Source organism: Molossus molossus, unplaced genomic scaffold (genome assembly GCF_014108415.1).
Source record: "Molossus molossus isolate mMolMol1 unplaced genomic scaffold, mMolMol1.p scaffold_m16_p_14, whole genome shotgun sequence".
Classification (NCBI taxonomy): domain Eukaryota; kingdom Metazoa; phylum Chordata; class Mammalia; order Chiroptera; family Molossidae; genus Molossus; species Molossus molossus.
This window is the reverse complement of record NW_023425349.1, coordinates 84,117,750-84,138,450: the sequence shown is the minus strand read 5'-3', so window position 1 is coordinate 84,138,450 and position 20,701 is coordinate 84,117,750. Positions and strand designations below refer to the sequence as shown.

The 20,701-nt window shown below is 45.7% G+C and overlaps 1 protein-coding gene across 1 annotated transcript in view; it reads right to left on the bottom strand.

Moving 5' to 3' along the window:
- HSD17B3 (hydroxysteroid 17-beta dehydrogenase 3) overlaps positions 1–20,301 on the bottom strand; it is a 46,382-nt gene extending 26,081 nt beyond the window's left edge. Inside the window, exons 1-2 of the mRNA XM_036260376.1 lie at positions 20,148–20,301; positions 17,222–17,268 (exon numbers count right to left, since the gene is read on the bottom strand). Of these exons, the coding sequence (XP_036116269.1) occupies positions 17,222–17,268; positions 20,148–20,301 (201 nt within the window). The remainder of the gene's footprint in view (positions 1–17,221; positions 17,269–20,147) is intronic.
- Between the last annotated feature and the right edge of the window lie 400 nt (positions 20,302–20,701).

Sequence of the window (20,701 nt, the reverse complement as noted above, 5' to 3'; positions counted from 1 at the left end):
TGTTAAATTAGACATTTCAGCAGAAGTGCTAAGACTCACAAGATAATCAGATCACAAAGTGATTTCAAAGGGAAAAAATGTTCAAAGTAATATCTACGAACTGACGGTGTGATTCTTGAGCCCCTCCCTGACGGACCCAGCACTCTTGCCAAGTATGTAGCGAGGAGGGTGGCAGTTAAGAAGGATCTGTCAAGGGGATGTCCTTGGTCCCTCCCACTTCCCAGCTGACTGCCCCCCCCCCCCCGCAGTGTGAGGGAGGAGCATCACCGGCCTCCGTCCACAGAGGGAGAAGCATCCCGTCTTAGCTCATGTTTCATAGGCACTGTACTTTCTTGTTCTTTATTCCCCCCCCCTTAGTTAATATAGCATAAACCATGCTATGGTAACAAGTTAAGATTAAAATCTCAGCAGTTTAATGTAACAAAGGCTTATTTCTTCTACATGATGCTTGAACTGTAGACCCATCTCTGACAAAGGTCCCCCCAAGGTCGAATGAGCAGAGATGGTGGCTTATTGGTGCTCTGACAAGGGGGCATCTACCGCCACCACCCAGTCTGACCGTCTCCCCCCGAGCATATGTGGGAGAGAACTGGTATGGACTAGATTCTATTCACAGCCCTTATCTCAAGGGCAAAGGGACTTCTGCAGAAGCGCAGCTGGGGGCGTGTGAGGCAGGCTGAGAGGCACTGTGCGCGGAGAACTCGGGAAATCACTCCCCAGCTAGTGTTGTCAGCAGTCACCAGTCCAGAGAGCTAGACACCCTCTCACGGGGTACCGAGCATGTAAGACCCTTAGGGTTCCCCTTCCTTCTCCTCTCTGCGCGCTGTCCCTGAGTCTCCTGCTCCCCAAACCTTGGCAGGTGCAGACACCTCAGTTAGCACCAGGAAAAGGAGAAATGCCAGGCCAGGAAGGAGAGAAACCAGCCCCAGCACCCCATAGTGTCCCACTGGCCATGGCCTGTGAGGCAGGTCCCAGCTGCGGGGAGGGACGAAGATTTTGCTGCAGGTGATCGGACAGTGGGAACCATGAAATCAAAACCCCATTTGCATCTGGAAGTGACCAGAGGCCTTTGTTGTACCTGAACAGGCTCAGTGGAGTTAAGGGACCAGAGGCAGAGAAAGAACCATCGCTATGAAGCGGGTTCAAAGAGGTGACGGCAAACAGGCAGCGACTGTGGGTGAGCCTAGGGAAGCCTATCGGGCCTGCTTGGTTTAAAAACCGGTCACATTTTATATTCCAGTTTCTGAAAGAGACATGCAAATTTCCCACAATGGTGTACATTTCTCTATCGCTTCTATTTCTCTCAGTTTCTACATAAAACGTTTTGAAGCTATCTTGTCAGAAAGAATAGGCTCAATATTAATCAGCTGAAGTTTATCAATATGAACATTTCCCTTTTATTATCTTGAATTACATTTTGTCTAACACTAACATTGCTCCTTGTCCTCCCTTTTCTTTTGTACTTTCCTAGTATATATTTTTTATTTCTTTATTTTCAACCTTCCTGTATTCAACACTAGGGTTTTTTTTAAAGCCCCATCTGAGTATCTATTTATCAGTACATTTAACCAAGTCACATTTATTGAGATTACAGACTTGTTAAGCCAATTTCTGCTAGCTTATTTTAGTTTTTCTATTTATTGTATTTTTTTTTTTATTGTAGTAAGCACAGTAGGATAGGCAATACTGCAGGGACAAATTTCAGTGGCTGAGTACAAGAAAGGTTTGTCCTTCCTCACAGTGTCTTCTGCAAGCAGTCCAACAGCGCAGGCCAGCCCGTCCACGCAGCGACTCACGGATCTAGTTGCTGGAACTAAGACGAGGCACGTGAAGGTGCAACTTTTCCCCCCCTGAGGTTCATGGGCACCTGAGCCTCCTCTCTACTTTTTCATCTAGTGGCTCCACCCTCTCAACCCAAGGCCCCCACTTCTTTGCCTCATTTCAGTAACTGAGCACTGAACCTGAGTGTAGTGTAGCAAAGACAAATTCATGTCTTCTTTAAAAACTAAGTTACAAGAGTAAATATCACCTTTTTTTTTTTTTTTCCAAACTAAATACAGAAAGACCAGTTCTGTGTCTGGATTAGTAAAACATTTATATAAATGAAAAATGCCTACAAAACAATTAACCTTTTATAAGAATGCATACAAACAAGAGACCCTACATCAAACAGACTAGGAAGGTTGCACAGGGGAGGAGGAGAAATGGGAGTAGGGGATGGGAATTTAAAAATGAGAGAGGCGCCTGGTATGGATCAGTGATAACAACTCACACTCTGTGTCTGTGGTTAACAAATAGGGAGAGATAACAGAAAGAGGAGAGCGGGGGCGGCAGGTGAGAACGGAGGAAAGAAGGGAAAATAGAGTCCCCGCCTGGGCAGACCTATGTGTGGAAGGGAGGGGAGCAGAGGTCAAATCCCAACCTTTGTAATTTATTAAGTTAATTATACCAATTCTAAGTTTTATTGTACCCATGCTTCAACTTAATTTTCTTGTCTATAAATGCACATTTTATAGCTGCCTTTAGAGTTAGTTTTGTACTTAAAGTTACCCTAACCTTATCAATTAATAAGGCCATAATTCCACACATTCTGATTTTAAAAATTAAATTTTGATCTTAAATCATTGAAGAAAACTTCATCCCAGAATGATAATTGCTCGATTTTTTTAAATTAATAGCACCCCAGAATGTTTTCTAATAACCTCCTCTGACACCTGGGGCAGGTAACTCTTCCAGCATCTCTGACGATCCTCAGCCGGCAAAGGTGCAGTGCTCACCACCACCCACGTCAGAAGCAGAGGCGTCTGGGGGACTCTGCAGTCTGGCACAGAAGCTAACCCAGAGGTGACATGATTGTAACCCTGTAGAAAGTTCGCCCATCTGGTATCTAATTTGGCAACATTGTTTCACATTCCTCCCGATGACTACAGAAATCCCTGCTTCTCTTCAATCAGTTCTTTTGTCTTCCTGCTGTATCCTTCCTTACTAAATTAAAGTTTAACAAGTTTTAGCATGTATCTTTGTGCCTTTAAAATACTAAACATGCCCTGGCCAGTTTGGCTCAGCAGTAGAGCGTCAGCCTGCAGATCAATGAGTCGCGGGTTCGATTCCGGTCAAGGGCACGTACCTGGGTCGCAGTTCGTCCCCTGCCCTGGTCGGGGTCGTGCAGGAGGCAACCAGTCAATGTGTCTCTCTCACGTTGATCTTTTTCTCTCTCTCCCTTTCTTCCCTCTCTCTCCCTCCCGCTCTATCTGAAAATAAATAGAAAAATATCCTCGGGTGAGGATTAAAAAAAAAAACTAAACATAAAGTATTAGTGATACTTTCAAAAGGAGTTACATTAGTGATAACTCTCAAAAGGAGTTATTTGGCTAAATAAACACAATAGTTATACTATAACCATAATACCTGCAAGATTTCAGAAATTAACATGCCATCATGCTCTATTAAAGACAAAATATCAGAGAAGAGTTAAATTAAAATCAAGCTTTACGATATTTTCAAGAAACACACCTGAAACATAAGGTCACAGAAAGGTTGAACTAAAATGAGAAAATTATATTATATATATAAGGTGAATACCAACCAAAAGAAAAAGGCACAGCATTATCAATATCGAACAAAACAGGCATTAAATGAGCAAATAAGTATTATTAGAAATAGATTAGTAAACAGTCCAATTCGTCAGGAAGACATAGCAGTTCTAACCCTAGGTTACCTGATAAAATAGCGTCACATAGAACTGCAAGGAGAATTGAAAAATACACCATCAGAATCAGTGAACAGTTTTAATTTTTTTAAGTTTCACTTTTAATATTTTTTGAAATGTGAAATTTCCAAAGAAATAGAGCAACACATGAGAAATGTAATAGAAGAGTTGGAGGATAACATTGATGAAATCCTTTTGCAGACAGAAAAGCAGAAACAAAAGAAACAGAAATTATAAAGGAAAAAAGACAGCTGGAGGGTGACTTCAGGATCTGAATAACGGGAGTCTCAGCACCAGTGTGACCAGCGTCTGAGGAACTGGAGCTCCGGACAGGAGAGAAAGCGGACAGAATGGAAGCACCCTCGCCCGGCTCCTGTGTGTCCTCCACCAGCGAGCCTCTCCGTCTCTGCTCATTTTCAGAACACAGCTGTTGACCCTTCCCAGTGATTCTGTGAACTAGATGACAGCCTTCAATAAACGCGCGTCCTGCCAAAGCTTTTTAAATGTAGTAAGAGAATGTTACCAAAAAAAGTATATGCCAGTAGCCCTGGCCGGTTTTGCTCAGTGGTTAGAGCATCGGCCTGCGGACCAGAGTCCCGGGTTCAGTTCCCATTAAGGGCACGTACCTCGGTTGCACTTTGTACCTGCCCGGTTGGGGCCATATGTGTGGCAACCACTCGATGTGTCTCTCTCATCTCGATGTTTCTCTCTCTCTCTCTTCCTCCCTCTCTCCCTCCCGCTCTATGTCTTCAGGTGAGGATAAATATATATATACCAATAAATTTGAAAACTTAGGTGAAATGGGTATATTTCCAGAAAAATATAAATCCAAGACTTATTCAAAAAAAAAAATTAAAAACCCAAATTGTTCTATAACCACTAAAAATAATAACAATAAAGTAGTTTAAATTGTCCCACAAAGAAAATTCCAGCCATAGATGGTTTTCAGATAAACTATCATTCAAAAAAAACCCAATAATTCCAAAATAATAAAAAGAGGTAAGATTTCCCTATTCAGTTTATGAGGCTGCTATATCTAACTTTAACACCGAAACGTTGGAAACATTACCTAGTAATGTTGACTCTCCGTAACTTATGAGCCCAAAATTCCGCTCTGGGCATGTTCTCAACCAGTCCTTTGGAGACACGGACAATCCATTCACATCAGCAAACTAGAGACTGCAGAAATGTTTGCCAATAGAGGACAAGATAACTAAATTGGGATATATTTACATAATGGAATACTATACAATTCTGAAAATGAATGAACACATCAGCATGGATGAATTTCAGAAGTATAATATTGATCAATAAGAAGCAGATAGCAGAAGACATATGAGTCAGTTTACATGGAATTCAAAACAAGCCAAGCGACCCTTCCTCTCTCTCTAAAAAAATCAATAAATAAATATATATATATATATATATATATATATATATATATATATATTAAAAAGCTTAGATCAGAAATTATAGGGATGAAGTCAAGCTACACGGGAACAAAGTGATGAAATCCAAGCGAGCATAAAAATAAGTGAAAGCTACTGTTTTCATTCAAGGCAAGATGAAAGAGAGCAAGTCGAGAGTTCAGCTGGAGTAATTTAGACTCGAGTAATATAGACGTTAGGAAGAAAGATTTCCTTGCTGAAACAGCCTAGGGCGCCATCATGTATTGCCCGGTATGTGAGTGACGACAGGAATAGGACGGGGCGGTGATTTTCCTCGGGCTGGGCTGGAGCGGAGCCAAGGGAATTGAATCCAAGGGCCCCTCAGCGCCATTCCCTGTAGCTTCCAGGAGAACTGTCTTGAGAAAAACCGACTGCCCTTGTCTGCCGCAGCGAGCTGGGAGCAGTGCCTGCATCCATGCCATCCCAGGTATTGGGGGTGGCACCAGAGCTGCCCAGGTGTGGAGGAATACAACCGGACCATCTTTAGTCATGTATTTCGATTCTAGCATTCTCCGGGCATTAACAGCCAAGAATACAGGTTTACTTACACTCATAAGAGTGACAAAAAGTAAAATGTATAATGTTTTAAAATATATTATTAAATACATACTTAACATAAATATTGAAATGGATAATAACATGGGATGGGTTAAAGTCGGTTCTGTCATACGGAGAACAATTTGGCCATGGTCTCCAGCATTTAAATGCACACACCCATGAGCTAGCTATCTTACCGATAAGGACGTATCTATTCAAGGGTGTCTCTTGAAACATTATTTGTAAAAACAAACATGAAAATTAACCTTGGCCCTGGCCTGTTTGGCTCAGCTGTTAGAGCGTCAGCCCATGGACCAGAGAGTCCCAGGTTCAGTTACTACTAAGGGCACATATACCTCAGTTGCAGTTTGTCCCCAGCCCTGGTTGGGGTCGTGTGGGTGGCAACCACTCTATGTGTCTCTCTCACATGGATGTTTCTTTCTCTCTCCCCATCCCACTCTATCTGAAGATAAATCCAAAATAAATAAATAAATAAAGTGTCCTCGGGTGAGGATTAAAAAAAAAAAAATCAACCTTAGTGCCCATCCCTAAGGAGTTGATAAAAGAGACATGGTGCCCTGGCCGGTTTGACTCAGTGGTTAGAGCATCGGCCTGCGGTTCAGAGAGACCCGGGTTCGGTTCCCACTAGGGGCATGTACCTCAGTTGCAGTTTGTCTCTGGCCCTGGTTGGGTCGTGTGGGTGGCAGCCACTCGATGTGTCCCTTTCACGTCGATGTTTCTCTCTCTCTCTCTCCCTCCTACTCTATCTAAACAAAAAATGGAAAAATGTCCTCAGGTGAGGATAAAAAAAAAAAAGAGAGACATGGTACATCCCTGAGGTCATTAAAAAGAATGCAAGCCATCTGTATGACTTTGCTGTGGCGAGATCTCCAGCCTAGATTATTAAACTAATGAAACAAAGTGTTAAGTAGGATCCCACTAGTGCTGACGGGGCAAAAACTAAAGGAACAGGTGTGAATTCTGAGGGAGACTGCGAGTGGGCCCCTCAAACCTGTTCCCCACTTCGTTGCGGGCACGGGACAAAGTGACACCTGGCTTTTCTTGCCCTGGGTTTGACCACAGGACTGAGTGCTGTCTGTGGACACTCAGGACACAGACATGCTCACGACCCAGCTCCAGCTGTGAAGAGCAGAGCAAAGACCACGGACAAGACAGAAGGTAACTGGACACAGCCACCTGCCAACCAGGGAAATCTGCATTGTCGTCGGGTCTCTCTGTCACTCCAGCCAAACTTCACCATTCTGTCCGCATCCTCATCAACATAGAAGTATGAATATAGCCATAGTATTTATGTTTCCTGGAAGAAATCTCAAGACATTTTGAACACTGGTGGCCTTTACAGAGGAGGGTACTGTATGACAAAGGCAGGAGTGACGAGAGACCTTGATTTCTCTTTTTCTGCGGTCCTTAGGTTTTCTAATTTTACCCCTGCATCATTTTATCTTTAACAAGAATTATCAGTTCTAAAGTTTTCATTTTGTTCTCTTTATGGTATTTTCTATTTTTTGGAGGGGGGTGAAAACTTTCTATTTTTTGTTTGTTTTGATTGTGTTCATCATTGCTCGTTAAAGCATGTTTATGATGGCTGCTTTAATGTCCTAGCCACATAGTTCTAACACCTGTGTCATCTCAACGTTGGCATCTGTTGATTGTCTTTATTTCGCTTAAATTGAGATCTTCCTGGTTTTGGGTGTGATGAGTAATCTTTGAATTTTGGATATTTTTGGTTTTATGTTAGAGACTCTGGGTCTGACTTAAACCTTCAGTTTTAGGTCTATACCAACATTGCTTCAGCAGGGGGGTGGCTGCCAATTTGTTCCTACAGGAGAGTAGGGGCCCAGGTTTTCTACTTGGTCTTCACTGGCGAGTGCTGCCTCCTTGTTACGTTGGGCGGGTAGAGTGACCCCATTCGGTCACTCTGGACGGTAGGGGCAAGCGTGCCTCTTACTTCTCCCCACCAGGCCTCCAACGGTGCTTGGGGAAGGTGGCCTCGTTAGCACTGGGGTGGTGGTGGCAGTCCGACCGTCCTCTGTGCCTTCCCTGCATCATCATCCCAGGAGAAGGGAGCGGGAAAGGGGCCCCTGCACTGCCAGGTGTAGAAGTTCAGGTTTCTGCTGACATGCACGAGGGTGGCTGGGACGAAGGTCCCAGCTCCCTGCTCGGCCTTGTCGGGTGCCAGCCTGGCAGGGGCTGGGGCACTGTTACAGCAGCCTCACCAGGACGGACGCCTCGGCTCCCGCTGGGCCTTTGCAGGCAGGGTGGGGGTGGGGCCACAGATTTTGTTGTTTCTTTGTGAGTTCTTTACCTGGAGGAAAGCAGTTTTGTCTCACATTTTCTGCCTTGGGACCCCTCTCTAGCCCTTTGGTCGAGAGAGCAGGCTTCTGTTGGGGCTTTTCTGTCGGTCCTGGTGGTGGATCTGAACTGACCGCGTACTCCAGCAGCACGGCTGGGACCTGGGGCCTCCGCTGGTCTTCTCTTCACCCTTTGGAGTCTTCTAATGTTCCTCTTCTGTGTTGTGTCCAGGTTGCACTTTGTGGTTACATTTAGTGGTAGGAATGGGCGAAAGCACCTCTTCATCTTTCTGGAAGCCTATTCTGTGTGGCGATTTAACTTCATCTGCATATTTAAAGTGGCAAAGAGGCTTCACCTGCTGCTAAAGGGACTCCAAGCGTTGCTGGACCAGGCGGGAAAGAATGTGGAGAGCGGTGGCCTGGGAGAAGGGACAGCGCGGTGGCCTCCGCCTGTGCCCGCTGCCACCTGCCCTGCGCGCTGCCCCTCCTCCGGCTCCGGGTCCAAGCCCTTGCCCTCATTCCCTGCCGCCCGGGGGCCCCTCTGTCCGCCCTGCAGTCCCACCCCTGTTATCGTTAGTGACCAGCACCTTCCTTGACGCGGCCCTAACACCCAGGAAGGGAACCGGCCGGTCAGCACACAGAGCGGTTCTGCGGCCGGTGCCCGCGGCGCTTCTGGGGAAGGGAGGGCTTCTGTGGCTTCACCCCCCCGAAGGGGGCAGCACCGCCCCGAGCCTGGCAGCCTGGGCCGGGGGCGCGCTCTGCTCAAGGGGACCAGGGAGCAGTGTGGCCCAGACCATCAGGTGTTCTCGGCAGCCTCGTGCCAGCCGACTTCGGTGGAACCTGAAGATGCCGTGGCTCTTCGGAGGAACAGCGCAGGAGGGGCTGGAAGGGCCACCGCGCAGGGAGCATCCTCTGTGCTGAAAACGCGAGTTGTTTCCCCTTCAGGAGGCTGAGGGAGTGAATGGTGCCAGTAAGGTGCTCACTTCTTCAGCGGTTCTTGGAGGGGCCCCAAGACTCCCAGCGGAGGGCTGGGGGCGGGGGCGGGGGCGGGGTTTTCCACGCAGGAGAGAGAACCAGGATGTCACTGGCAGGGTCCCCCTTGAAACAGGACAGTCTTTGGTTTTTATTTCTTAATCTTTTAATTTTCTACTTACTTTTATGTTTGTTCAGACTGTATTTTTTTGTAGTTTTAGGTTGACGGTGGAATCAAGCTGAAGGTACAGAACTTTCTCATACCTCCCCCCCCCCCAAGTCACTGCCCCGCTGCCCACATCCCCTCAGACTGCGAGTCCCTTACAGTCAGCGCACTACACCGACGTCATCACCACCCAGAACCCCGAGTTTACCTGCGGGTTAGCTTCTCCTGTGGCTGGTTTTCAGAGGAAAGAATGAGCTGGGCAGAGCTGGAGGTGAATTTCTCTTAGGGGATCTGTTTCCTGCCTCCCCTCCTTTTCTCAGTCTGACCAGAAAGGAGATTCATCCAGGGTCAAAGTTGGCATGAGGTCTTCACAGAGTTTCTGTGGTTTATTTTTCTGCCAGGGGTGGGGATCGTCTGGCCCACAGGCCTTATACGGCCCGGGAAATCAATACCAACTAACATCACAAACCTCATGAAATTAGCTTGACCAAATATAGCAGGCTAATTTTTAAGTTGATAATTTTGTATGGCCCACGAATGATATTATAAATATCCAAACGGTCCTTGGCAGAAAAAGGGTTCCCCACTCCTGATTGCCAGATGGTTGTTGAATAAACTTTTGTGTATGTCACATTCAAGTACACTAGGAAATCGACTATTTGAAGGGAACAACACATGCAGAGAATCACCTCTAATTTTCTTTTGAAATGTCTGGATATTGATTGATGATCTCTTTATAAAGCGAAACCCTACTGTACATATTCCAGGGCAGGGACTTGTCACAACACTTTTTGGCTGAGGATCATCTGTCAGAGTAAATGTAATTTATTTTAAAACTCTTCAGCATAGATGATATCATAGTCATGTGGGTCAGTTAATTTTTATATTTTAAAGTTTCTTGAGGTATACTTTACATAGCAGAAAATTCACTTGTCTTAAGTGTACGAGTCAATGATTTTTAGAAAATTAACCAAGTTGTTCACCATCGTCACTACCCAGTGTTAGAACATTTCCATCACTCTGATACGATCCTAATAAGATCCCTGGCACCTGTGACAGTTAATCCCTCGTCCCCATCCCAGCCTAGGCTGTCACTTTTCCTTTTGGACATTTCTTACAAATGCCACCACACAATATGTAGTCATTGGTGGCTGGCTCTTTCCCTGAGCATAACGTTTCTGAGGTTCGTCCATGTTGTAGCAGGTGTAGTGACTCCTTCATTTTTATTGCAGAATAATATTTGATTGCATGAATATACCACAATCTGTTCATTTATTTACCAGTTGATGAATGTTTAGATTGTTCCTGTTTCTTGACAATGTATTAATGTCACTGTAAACATTCGTATGTGAATTTTTGTGTGGACCTGTTTTCATTTCTCTTGGGCAGATCTCTCAGGAGTGACGTCGCTGGGTTGTACAGTGAGCTTATGTTTAAGGTCGACGAGTTTTGGTCCACGTTTCTGCAACACCTGGTTAACCATTAACCCCAGAGGTTTTGTGTGCTGGGTTTCTCTCCTTGCTCCTGAGACCTGCCCTTTGTCCTCCTCACCCCGCTCTAGGGCCACCAGGTTCCCCTGCCCCGACCAGCTTAGCTGTGGGGACACTGGCCACAGCTGAAAGGACAGAGGAGGTGAGGTCAGGATCTGTTCTGCGCTCCCTGTGGGCTACGACGGTGGGCTGTGACCCTGTGCTGGAGGTCACTGCTCTGCTGGGTCACAGCTCTCTTGCTCCACCTCTGCTAACCGATCATTCCTCAAACCTTTCAGGCCCACAAGTGACAACAGGGCCATTGTTATTCGCCTCGGGGTTTCTCTACACCTTGCATGCACTTTGTAAATTGTCCTTTTATTAAACTCGCTTCGAGTTATCCAATTGGAGTGTGCTGTTTCCATCAGGACCCTGGCTACCTCCAGTTTTTAGTTAATTTTAATTTTTTTTATTATTATTTTTTTAAAAATTTCTTTCTTTATTGATTTGAGAGAGAGAGGAAAGGAGAGGGAGAGAGAGATAGAAACATAGATGAGAGAGAACATCGAATGCCCGCCTCCTGCATGTCCCTCACTGGGGACTGGGCCCACAACCTGGGCATGTGCCCTGACTGGGGACCTCCTGGTGCATGGGTCGATGTTCAACCACTGAGCCACACCAGCCAGACGGTTTTTATTTTTAAAATATTTTAATTAATTGTTTTAGAGAGAGAGGAAAGGAGAGGGAGAGAGAAAGAGAAACCTCGATTGGCCGCCTCCTGCACGCCTCCCTCCGGGGATCAAGCCCGAGACCCGGGCATGTGCCCTGACCGGGAATCCAACCAACAACCTCCCGGTGCACGGACGATGCCCAACCAACTGAGCCACACTGACCAGGGCATTAGCTAATTTTTAAAGGTGCTAAATTGAAATTCATCAACATCTACGCTCCAGCCAATTGGACTTTCACTAGAGGGTTTGCCCCTTAGCCAGGAGACGTTATAAATGATTTTCTGAGGAAATGCAACCCAGGCCATATGAATTGGCTAGAAACATAGAAACACTTCACAGGCACTTCTGCCCTTACATATGAAAAAAGATAAAACATCTATGAGTGCAGTAGACGGGTGCTCCTGGCCTTGAACGTGTTTGGTCGTGTGTCCTGACACTTCGTGGAGGGTTCTGTCACCTGATCCAGCTGCAGGGTTGACTGCATCCTGCCCAGGACGGTACCATATCCATCTGGAATGAGCCTCACGTGAGGTCCTCACAGGATGCCTGGGGGACAGAGAGCTGGGGCTCCACTGGGCTCTAAGAACAGATTTGTGATTGTTGTGATGCCAGCTGACTGGTAGGATTTGGTCTGAGGCTTGCTTGCATTTTGTCGCACACCGTCTGCTGGCTGCAATGCGGGGGAGGACACCTGTAGCCCTCCTTTACTTCTAATTCCTGGAGGGTACAAAATCTCAGTAACTAGAAACAACCAAATGGGCTCAATAATTAGAAACAACCAGAAAGACATCACCTTTACTGCCTCCCAGAATTCCGCCATCCAGGCTCAGAACATCCAGGGTCCTAGCCATCAGGGTTCAGCCACCCAGGGTTTCCCATCAGCCTAGCCCAGCTACAGGATCCCTGCGGTAGCACATGCAAATGCTCTGGCCTGTACAAAAGCAGCCCAACTGTCCCCAAGCTGGGCCAGCCCCTCTGGTCTCCCAGTTCACCTTGGCCCCAGCTCAGCCCCACGCAACCACCACCCAATCCACACACATCTCTCACTCTCTGTTAAATAGCACTGTCAGCCCTGGCCGGTTTGGCTCAGCGGTTAGAGCGTCGGCCTGCGGTCCGGAGAGACCCGGGTTCGGTTTCCGCTAAGGGCACGTACCTCGGTTGCAGTTTGTCCCCGGCCCTGGTTGGTCGTGCGGGTGGCAATCACTCGATGTGTCGCTTTCACGTCAATGTTTCTCTCTCTCTCTCTCTCTCCCTCCCACTCTATCTGAACAAAATATCAAAAAAAAAAGGTCCTCGGGTGAGGATAAAAAAATAAATAAAATAAAAAAATAAAAAGCACTGTCATCTACATTTCATGTACTTACTTTGTTCTCTTTTAACTTAAAAAACAATTAAACATTTTATTTTGAAATCATTGAAGATGCAAAGCTATCATACATCATCACAGGCAGGATGTTGACAAGGAGATGATCAAGTCAGCATAGTTTCATCACCATATGATCTCTTGTGTTGCCCTTTTTATAAACACTCCACCCCGCCCTGGCTGGCTTGGCTCAGTGGTTAGAGCATCAGCCTGAGGACCAAAGAGTCGTGGGTTTAATTCCAGTCAAGGGCACGTACCTTGGTTGCGCTTCCTCCCAGCCCTGGTCGGAGTTGTGCGGGAGGCAACCAATTGATGTGTCTCTCTCATATCGAGGTTTCTCTCTCTCTTTCTCCCATCCCCTTCCACTCTATCTAAAGATAAATGAAGAAACAAACAAACAAACAAACAAAAACCACCCCACCTGCGCTACTTCCACTCCCTCCTTAATCCCTGGCAACCCCTGATCTGGTCTCTATTTCTATAATTTGGTCATTTCAAGCATGTTATATAAATGGAACCATATGCTTCGTAACCTTTTTGGATTTACTTGTTTTTTACTGAGCATAATCCTCTGGAGATTCATCCAGGGTGTGTCAGTAGTTTGTTGAGTAGAATTCATGGTACAGATGTTTCAGTTTGTCAAACATTCATCTGTCAAAGGACAGATGAATTCATTTAGGTTGTTCCAGCGTTTGGCAATACACATCAAGCTGTTATAGGCATTTGTCTATGAGTATTTGTGTGGATATAAGTCTCTGTTCTGTAAATGCTGAGCGGTCAGAAACTGGCGGACTGCCTCCCCAGTGTCTGCTGCTCCCGGCGGCAGTGCAGGAGTGGGACCTGTTTTCTCCACACCCTCATCAGCACGTGGTGGCGTCAGTATTTTGAAATTTTATTTTAGCTATTCTGTCTGACAGTTGTGTAGTGATATCTCATTGTGGTTTTAGTTTATATTTCCCTGGTGCCTAATGATGTTTATGTATATAAATTTAATTCAAAGAGGCATAAAGAAGAAAACAACAAAAAGGCAATAACCAAAATTAAAAACTTGATGAATGGGCTCAGTAGCAGAATGGAGGGGACCAAGGAAAGAATCAGTGAACTTAAAGATGAAACAATTGAAAATTCCCCAATCTAAACAACAGAGAAAAATGCACTGAAACAAATGAACAGCATTTCAGACACCCATTGGGCTATAAGAAAGAGCTAACATTTATATTACTAGAGTCTCCGAAAAAGAGAAGAGTGTTGAGCAGAAAAAGTATTTGCAAAAATCTTGAATGAAAAATTTCCAAATCTGTAAAAAGACATTAACTTACAGAGGCTGTGTGAACCTCAAACAAGATAAACCCAAAGAAATTCACACCAAGAAACATCATAACTAAACTGAAAACTAAAGGCAAAGAAAATATCTTGCAAACAGTGAGAAAGAGAGAAACACCACCTTACTTAAAGGGGAAAAACAATTAGATGTTTTTTTCTTTACTGATATTAGAAAGAGAGAGGGAGGGGAAAGGAGAGAGAGCTAAAAACATAGATGACAGAGAACATCGATTGGCCGCCTCCTGCACACCCCCCCAATGGGGATCAGGCCCACAACCTGGGCATGTGCCCTGCCTGGGAATCGAACTGGCGACCTCTTGGTGCATGGGTCAGCACTCGACCACTGAGCCACACTGGCTGGGAAAGAGGAAAAATAATTTGTATGACATCAGACTCATCAGAGACTATGAGGCCACAAGCGATGAAAGAAAGAACTATCAGCCATAAATTATCCAGCAAAATTATCCTTCAGGAATGAAAGGGAAGTGGAGACATTCTCTGATGAAGGAAAACTAAGAAAAATTGTCACCAGCAGACTTACCTGAAAAGGAATTTCTCTAAATAGAAAAGAAATAACAAAAGAAAGATCCTTGGAACATCAGGGGAAAAGAAAGAATAATGGAAAGAGTAAAATATGATAAGTACAATTCATTTTCCTCCTCAAAAAAAAAAAAGCCCTGGCCGGTTTGGCTCAGCGGTTAGAGCATCAGCCTGTGGTCCAGAGAGACCCAGGTTCGGTTTCCGCTGAGGGCATGTACCTCGGTTGCAGTTTGTCCCCGGCCCTGGTTGGGTCGTGTGAATGGCAACCACTCAATGTGTCCCTTTCATGGTGATGTTTCTCTCTCTCTCCCTCCCACTCTATCTGAACAAAATATCAAAAAATGTCCTCGGGTGAGGATAAAAAAAAAAAAAAGACTATAGAGGAAAGGAAACGCAGTGTAAACATCCAGTATAATAGTGGCTAACCTCATTCTGTGCAAAGCATTTTGCCCTCCTCATGCCATTTAAACCTTTACAAAAGCCCAGGTGGGACTGTCATCACCTCCAGTTTATTGGTGTGGAAATCCTGCAGCACACGTCGAAGGCAGGGTGTGAACAGAAAGATGTCTAGTCAATGCCCAGTTTGGGGCTCCTAACCATTACAGTCGACAGTATCCCAGTCTCTGCTCTCCCTGGGGTAGCAGGGAGGCGAGAACGGGCTCTCTGGAAGGGAGAAAAGTCTGCATGAAGGAGAGCTAGGAAGTCCAGAAAATGTCGAGCCGCCTTAGAAAAGAACAAAAGAGAACAAAGAAAACAATTATACAAGGAGAAGAGCAAAGCAAGAACTAGTCTAGAACAGAAACAGAATTTAGGACTTGAAGGCCCTTGGGAGGTGTCTTTTGTGCTGGTAAAGACTAGAAGCCCAGAAATGTGTAACTTGTCCAAAATCTCCAGACAGTTAGTTTCAGAGTGAGCACCAGAACCCTCAGCTCCTGACCCCCGGGCTTTTGGAAGCAGTGACGAAACGAATGGCTGAGAGCTTCCACACAGGTCTCCTCTAAGCAGAAAGAAATGTATCCGAATCTTAAGATATCAAAGGGACCACAGTAGGTCAAGTCGGCATGAGTATGAGGAAAGTATCTGGAAAATCATAAAGGATCTAAATTTCTTGGCAATCCGGAGCACTAAGAGGTGAGGCCATGGATCTTCTTCTTTTTTTTTTTTTTTAAATCTTCTCCTGAGGCTATTTTTTCATTGATTTTTAGATAGAGTGGAAGAGAGGGAGGGGATTGAACCTGCAACCCAGTTACGTGCCCTTGACTGGGAATTGAACCTGAGACTCTTCAGTTCTCAGGCGGACGCTCTAACCACTGAGCCAAACCCGCCAGGGCAAGGCCATGGATCTTTGGATGAGGGATTAGGCCCTTTCCAGAAACCTGATCTAAGGTAGAAAATAATCATATAAAAGGTGATACAGCTTTAATGCAAATAGCTGTGAAAACTTTCCTTCTGATTTTTGAGTATGGAAGACAAGGCTTTGGAGAGTGGCTGCTGAGTGGTCTCCGCAACCTCAACTCTCAAATATGACCACTCAGCTGCTGAGCGCTGGGCACCACTAACCATCAGCAGTTGTTGCGCACCGAGTGGGATAAGAGCGCCACTGAAGCAGAATGTCGGTACCAGAGACACGACCGCCAGAGGATAAAGGATGAGGGCAGACCCGAACGACCAGCAACAGGAGCGTGGTTAACTGGCCTGGTTTAGGGTTGTCCGAGTCCCAGAGGTTTCGGCCAGGTGCCTCCCAGACACCTTGCACTGTCCATCTCACACAGGGTGCTTGTGTCTGTCACAATGAAGGCTTTGGGGACGAGAAAGCGTCAATGTAGTTTTCATAATTGAAGTGCGTTTCATTATATTTTTAAGGTGTTACTGATTTTTTAACAGCCATCCTTATAACTCTTAAGATTCTATTTCTTCTTTTGTATTTTATATGCTTCTAGAGGTCAGTGTAATGACTGGGAAGAAATAAAATAAATAGGAATTCCAGGAAACAATACTCCATTAATGGAATTTGTAATAGAAATAATAATAGCATATAAAATGACATACACTATAAATGTATTTTTTAAAGGTACCCATCTATTTTCTTCCTTCCTTTCTGTCTGTCTGTCTGTCTGTCTATCTATCTATCTATCTATCTATCATCTATTGATCTATCTGCAGAGGAACAAAAAGCCTGGAAAGAAATACTGAAAGATACTAATCATATTCCAACAACTCTCAGCCCTATCAGACAATCTCTTTGTGTAGTATTAATCTTGAAATTAGAGTCACAGATAATATGTCCTGCCTACACAAATACATTTTAAGTCTATACATGACCTAACCATAATATAAAGAATAAATAAACATGGTTTAGAATTTTTTTTAATTGTGTAATAAAATTACAGCAGAACATAATAGTGCTCCCTACATTTTTAAAACAACTCTTAAGTGGAGACACTGGCACCCTTGAATATCATTGCATTTTTTAAGAAGGTCTCCAGGAAGTGAGATAATGACCTTCAGATTTCCTTTTATACAGAAAATATTTCCTTCCTACATGAAGGTCTATTGTCTTCATAGTCAGGACACGGGTGCTGGGGTGGGCGTCACACAACCATGGTGTTTTCAGTTCAAGAGGCAGAGAAAGTCCCCAAAGCACAACTTACCTCAAAGGAGTACGCTTTCCCGATCCCATCTCCTGCTCCAGTGATCACTGCAAAAAGCAGAGCTGGTTTTAGAGGGCAGATCTGACCTTGGGGTCCGCCTCCTCGCCCGCTATGTGTTCTCACAGGCCGTCTCTCCGGGACGCTTATGCTCCAAAGCAGCGCTCAACTGGGAGCCCCTGACTTCCTTCACAAAGGTTCAAAATGAAGCTTTACTTATTTATTTTTTTGTCTTGAGGGATTGGTGAACCTTGAACAATCCTCTCCAAGATGAAATAAAGAACCCCAGCTGAGGAACATTTCTTATTTTTTCTTATTTTTATTTATTTTTTATCCTCACCCGAGGACATTTTTTGATATTTTGTTCAGATAGAGTGGGAGGGAGAGAGAGAGAGTGGGGGGACACATCGAGTGCCTGCCACCCACGACCCAACAGAGGCCGGGGACAAACTGCAACCGAGGCACGTGCCCTTAGCGGGAACCGAACCCGGGTCTCTCTGGACTGCAGGCCGACGCTCTAACCACTGAGCAAAACCGGCCAGGGCACATTTCATTCAGACCTCATCCGGGTTTAGACATCTCCAAGCCTTCACTCACCACGGGCACGCACTGCACCCTATTATCTCTCTATCCACACACCCAGCTGTCACTGCAAGGACATTTCAAGGTTCCTTCTAAAAGCCGAGTCCTCCTCCTTGCTTTCTCCACCCCCACAGATCAGCGGCAGCCAAAGCCCACGGCAGGTAGGGGACTTAACAAATGAGAAGTTCAGAAATGCAAGAGGAGGATGAGAGAAATGAAGGGATCTGAAGCCCCGCACTCCGTGGTCCCACTGATTCCTATGCAACAGGCAGACTGGCCTGACCCTTCACTATCCAGCCCACGGGCATGCAGCCGGGCTGAGCTCTGGCACAGACCTCACTTGCTGAACGTCACCATGTCGAAATGCACTTCAATTCAGTAAATACGTATCTGCAGTTCACCTTTGCTCCAACCATGAAAAGTTATGCGCTCCAAACGTGTGAACAGAAGATACGTACACATTTGGCTCACTTGTGAATGAGAGCAGAGCAAGTTGTACAAGCTCCCAGCAGCAAACTGGCAGAAGCAGGCTGGTCTTAATAACTACTAATGATTTTATCTGTTTTAATTGGGTACTTTTAAGCGAACCCATGCATGTCAGCTGTTCCCCTAGTAGAAGGTACTATGCTCAGGGTTATCTTTTGCCTCACCTTCCCCTCTATTATGGGGATATTCAAAATCCCCCAGTACAAGGCCTGTACTATAGTTAGATAATAGCATCAATAAATGGCTGGCATCCATTGAGTGCTTCCGTTCTGCCGTGCACTGTTTCAGGTGTTTCAGATGCATCATGTCACTTACTATTCACAACAGTCCTCTAATGTAGGGACCATCATTCTTAGTTTATAGATCACAAGCCAAGAGAGAGGAAGTTCTTAACTCTGTCAAGATCACACTACTAAAAATGCTGATGATGGGATCTCACCCAGGCTGTCAGACTCTGGGCCCACAAGCCTATTGAGATCTGCCAATGACATAATGAGCCAATCAGCCACAGAGCTCTGCGGAGTTTACATTTCAGTCTCTAGTCCCTGGCTTTTCTTCTTGCCCCCCTCCCCTTTTGAACTATATTATCTCCCCAATATCTGCCTGTACCCAAGGACCTTTTACTCCTGCTAATGATAACACTACTCAAGACTGACTCAAAAGACAGGAAAAGATGATGTGTTTTCAGTCAACAAATGCTCTAGTCTCTGGCCTCATGTGAACTCTTTTTGGAACATGTGTTCTCAGAGGGCTTTGCCCAGCACCGAGGGGCAGCATTTGTACAGTGCAAGGCCCGCGGCGTGTGCATCTGCCTCTGTGAGGAGCAGAGCATGCGGCCCAGGCCACTGAAGCTCACGCACCCAGAAGTCCTCGAGACCCAGCGTGCTGCCCAGCGCTGCGAATGCCACCTGCCACAGTTAAAAACTCATTTTTCATTCCTAACCATTTTTCTATAGTAAAACGTTTTTATTTCCATTGCTAAAGTTGCAAGATTGCCACCTTCACCAAGTAAGGATGCAAGACACCCAGTTAAAGCTGATTTTCAGGTAGACAGCGAGTAATATTTTAGTAGAAATATGTCCCACACAGCATTTGGGATGTCATTTAGTAAAAAATTACCCCCTGGTTACCTGAAATCCAAATGTAATTCAATATCCTGTATTTTATTTGGCAGCCCTATAAGGTTGTTCACAGTTTCTCCTATCTAGCTTGGCATGGTATTTCTAAAGCTGCTTACTTTTTTTTAAAGTCACCAGATTTCTTGGTGCCCAGCATTTATTTGTGGAAATGCTGAAACCATAGCCTCATGCCTTTGCCTTAAACCCAGACCCGAGCTCCGATGCACGGCGGTTCCAGGGGATAGCCCCTTGGGCGGCAGCGGCTAGCCTACTTGGAACACTCGCCCGGACCCGGATTGCGTCTTTCTCATAAAGTGTCTCCATAGAGATCTTCGTGGCCTTGATTTTGTAATACTCTCAATTCCCAAAAGGGCGCAGAGAATTTTTTTTTAATAAGTTTATTAAAATGAATTGGATTTCAGTATTTTGAAACACCCTGTAACGAAATGGAAGCACTCTGGGCTTTTGAAAGCCGGCAGGGAGGGCGCGGAAGGCCCCGCAGCATTCGCTGGTGGTGCCATGGGACACTCCGCGGGGAAGCAGGCAGCCGGCGAGGGCCGCAGACAAGCCCCGGGCGCGCAGCCTCGGCCACAGCCCCCAGTGGTCTCCTCAGACCCCACGCCTTGGTTTCCCAACAATTCTCATTTTACTCATGCTTTCCAGAACCCCCTCCCTCCCTCCCCACTTAAAATCACCCAAAGCGTTTCCATCTTTGCTCAAAGGGAAAGATGCAATGTCATTACCTGCCCACTGTCCCATTGACTTCAAGAAGGACCTTGGCAAAACCTTCCAGAAATGCAGGTAAATACATTTGGAGAATCTCACCCACTTCACCAGGTAGACCAGGCACACCAGCATGCCCACCGAGATGAAGAGGTGCTCCAGAGCTGCCCCCATGGCCACCCGCAGATGTGGCTGCAGACGGGTCCTCCGCTGGCCTCGCAGGATGGGCGGCGCTGCCGGCAGGCGGGTCAGCCTCCCGAGTCACCGTGCGCTCCACTGTGCGCAGACCTTTAGATTAGAGTAACTGCTTTACACAATCCTCTGATTCACAGGCGTTGCAATAAAGTATTCTTTCTAATATCTTTACAACACTGTTGGTCTTTTGCGACCTTGGGGGAACTAACTAGTGAAGGAGCAAAAGGCAGACATGAGGAAAGATAAAGCCAGGAAATGAACATGGCAGCCCAAGGTTCTCTCCTTGATTTGGAAGCTCAGGAGGATACAATGTCCTGTCTGTCAGTCATTTATTCAGCAAATATGTATTGACTGCCTACCAGGTGGCATTGCTGTTCGG